General features: G+C 33.7%; 1 protein-coding gene across 1 annotated transcript; it reads right to left on the reverse strand.

Moving 5' to 3' along the window:
• Positions 1 to 1,019: 1,019 nt before the first annotated feature.
• On the reverse strand, positions 1,020 to 2,654 carry LOC129004036 (uncharacterized). Its single transcript, XM_054432409.1, has 2 exons — positions 2,563 to 2,654; positions 1,020 to 1,376 (listed from the first exon to the last, which is right to left on the reverse strand). Exons 1-2 carry the CDS (start codon positions 2,578 to 2,580, stop codon positions 1,044 to 1,046), a joined length of 351 nt encoding a protein of 116 aa, XP_054288384.1. The 5' UTR covers positions 2,581 to 2,654; the 3' UTR covers positions 1,020 to 1,043.
• Between the last annotated feature and the right edge of the window lie 5,866 nt (positions 2,655 to 8,520).

The following is an 8,520-nucleotide window of genomic DNA, read 5'->3' on the forward strand; positions in this document are numbered from 1 at the left end:
CTTTTCAAGATTGTTTGTTTGGAACAGTTATTAGGTGACTAGAGCTACTAATTTACAATTTTTTTTTCTTTTGATCTACACTTTAATGAGTGATTTACCTACCTCAATCAGGCCACAGTTGTAAAAAAATAACCTATTTAAGATAGATTTTTATAAACTGTTTAGTCTCTTGTTAACAATCTGACTGTGGTTAGACATTCAACTGAAGGAACATCAGTTAAATTTCAATAATTCACATTTGATCCGTTATAAAGAAAGTTGGTCAGCATAACTGGATTTTGTAGCAGGCTCTAGAAATAAATTAAACGTGAGGGGCCAAAATACTATTCGCAGGTTCTCTAAAAGCTATAATAAAGCTTATATTATAAAAGCACATAAGCTTTAAAAAGGCACTATAACCGTAAAAATCGGTTAAGTAGGACGGCTGAAAAAGGAAAGTTACAGGGAAACCCCATAGATATATAGATTTTTTTTAAAAATATATTACTGATTCCCAATTGTATATTATAAAACATTTGTTGTTTATTGTATTTGTTCCAGGTTTTGTGCACATTTAAACTACTGTACAGTACTTATTTTAAAATTAGAATTGCCGTGTCATTTAAACAACTCCATATCATTGTGAAAGATTGAATTACGTACAGCAATAATAAAAGTGGGATTCTTTTAGTTAATCCCATACTTGTAGTTGTTTTCTTTTTATTGGTCAGTGTGCTTAGGTTTGATTTGATTATCTTAAAAAGCTACATATTGTTAAATTTTGGTTTTCGGGAGAAGACTACACAGTTAACTTCACTAAAGGACTGGCCGTTATCTCGGATTCATTTTAGTACTCAATCTTTGGGGTATTGGGGTAAACCAAAGGACCCAGGATTCAACAGCTTCTTTAAGCTTCTAGTTCTAGACCGTGTTTATGTTCACTTAACTACATCCTACACAACAATTTACAGATATGTCTACTCAAAAAATCATTCTGTGAGTCTTAAAAAAAGAATTTAGGAAATTAAAAGATCCAACAATTTCAGATGTCACGGCTGATTTATTCAGTCAGACTCCTCGGAAGAGTGAGTGTAGGTGTGAGTGTTAGTCACAGTGGGTTTATCAGAGCCTCCGTGAGTGGAAGTGGTAGTGGTGACCTTCTTGCCACTCCCATCATGTACTGTGGCGGAGTGGACGTGTGAGTGGGAGTGGGATTGTTGAGAGTAGGATGTCTTCTGTCCAACAGCGGGAGCGTGGGGAGCAGCGTCCTCTTCCGAAGAGGAGGAGGAGGAGGAGGAGGAGTCAGAACCAGCCTTGAAGGATTGCTTCATCCCCTTGAAGGGTTTGTGGGGTTTGTGGGCCACAGCCACGGTAGCTAGAGCAACGAGCAGGCACAGCTGTAAAATAGAGAACGTTTATCTGGTGAAACTGTCAAAGGCGTTGAATTTCAATGTTTTCATGTAATTTTCAGTATTTTTATTTAAATTCTGTATACAACATTCACTAACTGTTTTGATGTATCATTTCTGGTCACTGAAGGGCAAACAACAAACCAAAGGCCCAAAGGACCAAAGGGCCAAAGGAGGGGAGGGACTATACTCTGGTAACAAAATTTAAGCTGTTGTAGGGGAAGCAATTCCATCCCCTACCCTCAAAACAACAGCTGGACAGATGTTAATAAGTTCAAACCGTCAATCAGCTGTAACATACTTTATGAAAAAAGTGGTGGGGAACCCAGAAAAACATCCCCTCAAACAAACCGCCTAAATTTCGTCAACAAACTATAGCATAAACATTCTAGACCGACACACCATACGGAATCAAGTTACTTTTTTGCACAAACAAATTAAAATAAATGCACTTTTATACAGACCAAAAGCTATGAATTGTATCAAAAAATAATAAAAAGTTGTTTCATATCCATTTTTCTTAAATGATACTACTTTCTACATTCCAGATGTTGAATAAGCATGCTTAAGATATTTTAACCGTATTGAGTGGTTTTTATTCTTTTACTATTGCAATACCAGACTTCTTAGGCGTTTTGGCTAAGACTAAAAGTTATTCAAAATCTTGAAACCTTGAAATAGAACCAAACTGGTAGATTTTTTCTTGATAACTTGTTTATTTTACCTGTGAAGGTTTAGACCAAAGGTCCACTCCACCAAGAGAGAGAGAGATATATATAAATCAATGTCTATAATGTATTTACACATATTACATAGGCTACCTAAACCTACTTATATAACTTTTTTTCTTTTAAAGGTTTGTATAAGTGAACTCTACCATAGACTACTCTACATATAAAAAAAACACTTACAGAACATATGATTGAAAGCTAAGTATACTGGTAAGCAGAACTGTCTAGAGATTGTGGAATTTATTTCTTTATCAAACTATTTGCAGAAAATTACTTTTTGTCTTCTTTAATCATAATATAGCAAAAAAAAAATAGAATAAGATGGGAACATCCATGTTACTAAACAACACACAATAGCCAGTGAAGTTTGTCACAGTAATTGAATCTAACCCTAGGTAGGTAGCTAACTTACCACTTACAGCTAATGACAAAGTTATACTTACACAGATGAAGTGTTTCATTTTGAAAGTTGGAGTGGATATCTTGGGCTCTCATTAGGTTTATATACCTTGGTAGGCGCAGGTGGTTGTGTTGGTAGACCTGTCGTCTACTTGACATTAGTGTTTGTTAAGTTGGCAATGTCTTGACACTAAGTCAACATTTCAACCAGCTGATTCCCAGAATCAATCATTCATGTCCATGAGATGTCATTGGGGTTTGTATGAGTATTTAGCAATGGAAGAATATAGCACTAACTGAATGTCATTGGTGTCATAGGTTTACACTTTAAAGTAATTTTCACTTTTAGATTATTATGGTAAAATTAATTTGCTCTAGACTAAAAAGAGTACAAATTTGTTTATATTAATTAAATTCATGGTTTAATTTTAAAACTTTATGTGAAGGAAGGCAGTAATATTTCAAATCTTATTGGTTACTCTGTGGTGTGCAATATGAAACTCCTCTTTAAAAAATTGATGGAATAGTATCTTCTGAATAAACAAAAAAATAATAAATTATCAAAGCCCTGTAAACTGTGCATCAAAACTTAATTGTTTTTGTTAGCACTTCCTAAACAGCTGTATGACATTTTTACTAACTGCTGTCAAGGTTTAGTGAGATTTGTGTCAATGGAATCCAGATTGATGAGGGTTATTAGATATTGAATGAATTTCCGAATTTAATTGTCAGCCATATTAATAATAATAATAACTATTGGTACAAAAAGTAGATTATACCAGTCAAAATGTTACTGTTACTATTAGAGTTATTAGTTGAGATGGGTACTCCACCTAGGTGCAGTATTTTTAACCGACTTCCCCACTACCAACAAAAGGAGGAGGTTCTCAAGTTGTTTGTGGCGATGTTTTTTTTTTTCTATGTATGTTCACCAATTTCTCTGTGATTCTTTTACCGATCAGTGTGGTTCCAAAACCAAAATAACCAGGAGAGTTTCTATTTGGTACCTTATATATTATGTTTAAGTATAATATTTGTTTCGGTGAAAAATTCTGAAAACCTTAAATATTCAATATTTATTTTGTTTACATTTGTGCAGATTGTTTACCTTTGTGCAGAGAAGGCAATAAATAATAATAACATTCCTACAGCTGTTAGTTGAAACCATAAATGAAGCTACAGACAATTCTTCATGAAACAGTTGCTTCATATTGATCAATAAACTATTTCTTTCCATGGAGCCTAAATGAATTACATTGAGAAAAATGCATTTTGTTTTGGTTACTATAAAAAATGTATTTTAACGTTTGACCTGATTTGTGTATACAGTAATTCTGTTTTTAGTATTGAATATTCTGACTTACAAAAACATATATGTTTCAGTGAATAGCTGTATGATATTGACAAATAAAGGTGTATTGTGAAAACCAAAGCATTCGTAAAACAGGTCTAAATATAAATCAAATGCAATTATTCCTTACACGACCTATTAAGAAGTGTGACAGTGCATAATCGTCAATTGTCTTAAAAGTGTTAAATATTTTAATTACTAAACATGCATTTGCAGATGTGGAATGTTTATTGATATTCTCCACGGAGTTACTATATCATATCAATACTATTATGCCTGCTTCGGAAAGTCCTAGAGGAAGATGATTTGCAATTTCGACTAGGCTATATATCTTGATAAAACAAAACCACCTACATGGCTTGCACCACTTTTAGCTGAACCAATCTTTCATATAATATTTTCCAAAGGTACTATACGAAAGGTACTATGGTGTTAACGACCAATTTTTCCACTTTTGAGAGATTTTTTAGTGCTGGTAGCCGAGGAATAACTTTCATATTGTTCCAAAAGGCTTGAGACGTTACTGTATTTCTTTTTATAATGTAGCAGTACATCGATTGCAGGAAACGATGATGTCTGACATTTCAATGTATCTAGAAAAGACAATTAGTTTTTCATTAGGCCTAATGTAATTGACAACTCTTTCTTTCTTAAGGAATATCTAAAGATGTTTATTTTCATACCCATTGATTTATGTAACCTGAACAGGTGACTCAAGCAGTTTTAAAATAATGATTGTTCTGTGGAACTTTTGATTGTTTCAAACAGTTTTGCTTATCAAAAATCCTCAAGTAATTAATATATACAAAATTATACAGTCACTAAAAATCATGAAATAATTAATTTTTGTAAAAAAATACAACCGACTTCAAACGCTCTAAAAAGAATGAAATAATTTCAATAAAGTAAACTTTTGTATTAGGCAAGCTCACGTATTTCAAGTCGGCGTGGCTCAAACTGCAAATATGATTGAAATTAAATATTGTGTGTGTATTTTGAAAATCAATAAATTGTAGCTGGATAACATAAATATATAAAAAACATACTGAACTGTTTTGTTTATATATTAAAGGAAATATTTTCTTGTATTTTATGTTTAGTTCAGAATAAATGCATTATGAAAATAACACACACAAATGTTCTATATGAATATGAAAATAATTTAGTTTGATGTTATGATAGGGAAAAGAAGCTAGTTTAGTATTAAAACGTTACTTTTCCAAGTTAGAAACATTTAAATGCGTTATAATCTTTTTAAAGATACTCGTTAATACCACTATAATACCGATCTCTGATTACGGTAATAAAATAACACTTAACGCATAACTATGAAAAAGACATGCAGATTAACACCTTTAGTTATAGATAGTCACCTGCAATATGGACACCCTCTTTCAATTTTGTATCAAAAATCATCATAGAGCCGCGCCGACTTAAAAATACGTGAGCTTGCCTAGTACAACAGTTTACTTTATTGAAATTATAACCCAAATAATGAGTGTAGAATGTAATGAGATGATCTGTGTAGCTTTGTTACTGGCTAGGATCAGCTGTTTCATTAGAATTCATTGTCCTACTTCTGGATATTGCTTTATATTAATTAAATTATTTTGTTACCTTACAATATCCTGTTTAGTGTTGGTAGACAAACTACATGTTTCGTGGCGACTGCCACATCCTCAGGTTTATCCTCTTCTCAATTATGTTATTTAATTTATTCCAACTTTGTATATTATGTTGTTATACCTTGATATTATGTTGTACTTATTTATTTGCATTCACTCTTACTGTAATATTGTGAATTAAATTATGGCCTTCCGTCGTCAAGGCCACATTATGACGTTTGACGACAGACATGTTTCATTAGCCAGGATCATTAATTGTGAGTTATATTTTGCAAAAAAGAAATAATTTCTATATATGATGATTACCATAGCAGTAACCTACAAGAGAGTTTGTGACAGCAGGTAAATCAATGTGATTCCATATTCAAGAAATAATTCCTATCAAGGCTTAACTTGTCGTTAAGCCAAACACTTGTCCAACATTTTTTTATGAATGACTTTTTAAATTTTTGTCCTTGGTTTTACAATATACAATACAACTATTTTGTGAAAAAATATACTATTTGAACTGGCAATCACACCAAATGCTTACAATTATTATAAAGCATAGGTATTATAATTTTGAATCCACACAGAGAAGGGATAAACTACTGAGCATTTCAAAAAAAGGTATGTACTTAAATACAACAATAGTATTTTTTTTTTGCAAATCTGAAAAGAAAATTGATCTACTACTGTAGACATTTTCATGTACTGCTCAAATGAAATTATAAATTATAAAAAAATGAATAAACAAATTAACCAGGGATTAAACTCACAGTAAAATCATCCTTATCTGCCAAAGCTTTGAACAGTGGCATGCATGCTATGATAAAGGATTTTCATCCATTTGTGCGTTATCATGTCAAAAGCTGGAAATAGCCTTTGTGCTCAAAACTGTTGACAGAACCAGCGTTGTATGAAATAAGGTAAAATAAACATTGACAGGACGTGTTATCTCATCAGCCCAACGTTTGTTAACAAAGGATTTGTGTAGTAGCTGGTACAAGGTAGATTAATTATTTCCCATCAAATTTTCGATAGTAAATTTGAATTTGCTGTACATCACATCACTTCCCTGTATTATCTTATATATGAAGAAGATACTAGGGCAGTGCAGGCTCATTTATGATAAAATAAAGGTTTGTGCTTTTTAAGACAATAACAATAACACCCCTATAGGTTTATAGGCTAGCCTATATTATAAATAAATAAATATGTCTTTATTAGGCATTTCTCTGGTACACCAGCTTTTCGTGATACACAACTTTCGTCACTATACTAGACCTTATTCTAATATTTGGCCATTAGACTTAGACAATAGACTTAGACACTTAGACAATAATTAACATTTTTTTTAACACATCTTAGGGTTTTTCTTTAAATGTTTTGATAGATGCAACAACCTTCAGGCCATCGGGTAGCCCATTGTACAATGGAAGGTCCAAATATGAGAAGCTCTTCCACTCAAGCTCAAGAGAAACTCTTGGGAGGTGAAGCCTCCCACCATGACATGTCCTGCGCTGGGAAACCTCATTGGATCGTGAAGAGAAAGCCTCTCGTGTATTGAAATTATGGTTTTTAGAGAAAAATTGGGAAATTTTATGTTTTGGGCTGAAAAAGAGAAAAAACAAATTCCCCCGATCCCCCCATACATCCCCGTTCCCATGGTCCAATCATATGCTGGTTTGCGAACTCGTTGGAATAAAAGTAGGTTTACACGTTTGTACCAAATTTTATCGAAATCAGATTTACGTATATAAAACGTATATAAACGTATTCACCCCTTGCTTTGCTGGATACGTTCCACGCACCGCCTATGTGGATGGGCAAATGCAAGGTTAAAAGAGAAGAGGCCACCAACCTCTTAAAAAAAAAACACCCGCCCAGGCATATACCGAGGCAGGAAACTCCAAACTACCTTCAACCAACCACAATCAAAATAATTGTCTATATGCTATGCCTCAACTGTTAAACGGCCTCAACTCGCTCACGGCCACCTCGAGTGACAACGTGTGTCAAGTAGGGTGTTGTAACAGCTGTTTTGTTTGGAGGCAGCTAATGGTATTTGTGTGTTTTTTTTAAGAGCATGAAAGTTTGGTGACTGGGCTATTGATTGACTCCACTTTAAATGTACAGAAATATATTTTAAATGTATTTTGTTTTAGATTTCTATTCTATATGTTTAATTTTTAATCTTTTAATAAATTTATGATCATAAATTTAATTTTAAATTATTAGTACTCGAATTAATGAGCTGGTGTCCGTCTGCCATGCTTTTTAAGTACTAAAGCGTACTACACTAAAAGGGTACTTTTTAGCACCCGTATCTTTATGGGACGTCTGGCGCTAAATAACACTTGCGACGTTGCCAATTCTAGCAGGCCGCGGCCTGGAGTTAAAGGTGGCTGTGCCGGACTCCGCTGTGTTTCCATCACGTCGCGTTGTCCGATCGATCCAACCACGATAATGGCAACCGTTTGCTTAAAAAATGTATTGTAAATATAGACTATAGTGTTTTAGTGATAATAAGATGACTTAATTAAGAAGACCCCTGAAGATGCCAAATAAGGTGGAGAAATTCATCAGCTATCTTACCTACTCAAAAACTATAGGCTACAACAGCCAACAGCAAAGTTAATCATTCAAGTTCATCAAACTGAAATGGAAAATGAATATTACAACGCACCACGAAACACTTTGCAGCATTCCTAGTCTCTAAAAAAATGTTTTGTAATTTAACCACGGCCACATTTAATTCCAGGCCACCCTGGACTGGAGTTAAAGGTGGCCAGGCATGAACGGGCTTTCTCACACCGGCTCTTACTCCCACGTCGTACACTGTCCGCCAATCGAATGTGAATAAAAAGTGTAATTTCGCGTAAACAATATAACAACAGTGCAAATATAAGAAGTATTTTTCTAGTACTGTAATCGTGATAAGAATTATGAACTGATGGCACACAAGTGATGCACATCGAGCTTTGTACGTTTCATTATAAAAGATATTACAGTAGCATAGCATGCATCGCCTTTCATCCATAGTC

This window comes from Macrosteles quadrilineatus, unplaced genomic scaffold (assembly GCF_028750875.1).
Source record: "Macrosteles quadrilineatus isolate MER2022 unplaced genomic scaffold, UCM_ALF_1.0 Scaffold_9__3_contigs__length_116548681, whole genome shotgun sequence".
Classification (NCBI taxonomy): domain Eukaryota; kingdom Metazoa; phylum Arthropoda; class Insecta; order Hemiptera; family Cicadellidae; genus Macrosteles; species Macrosteles quadrilineatus.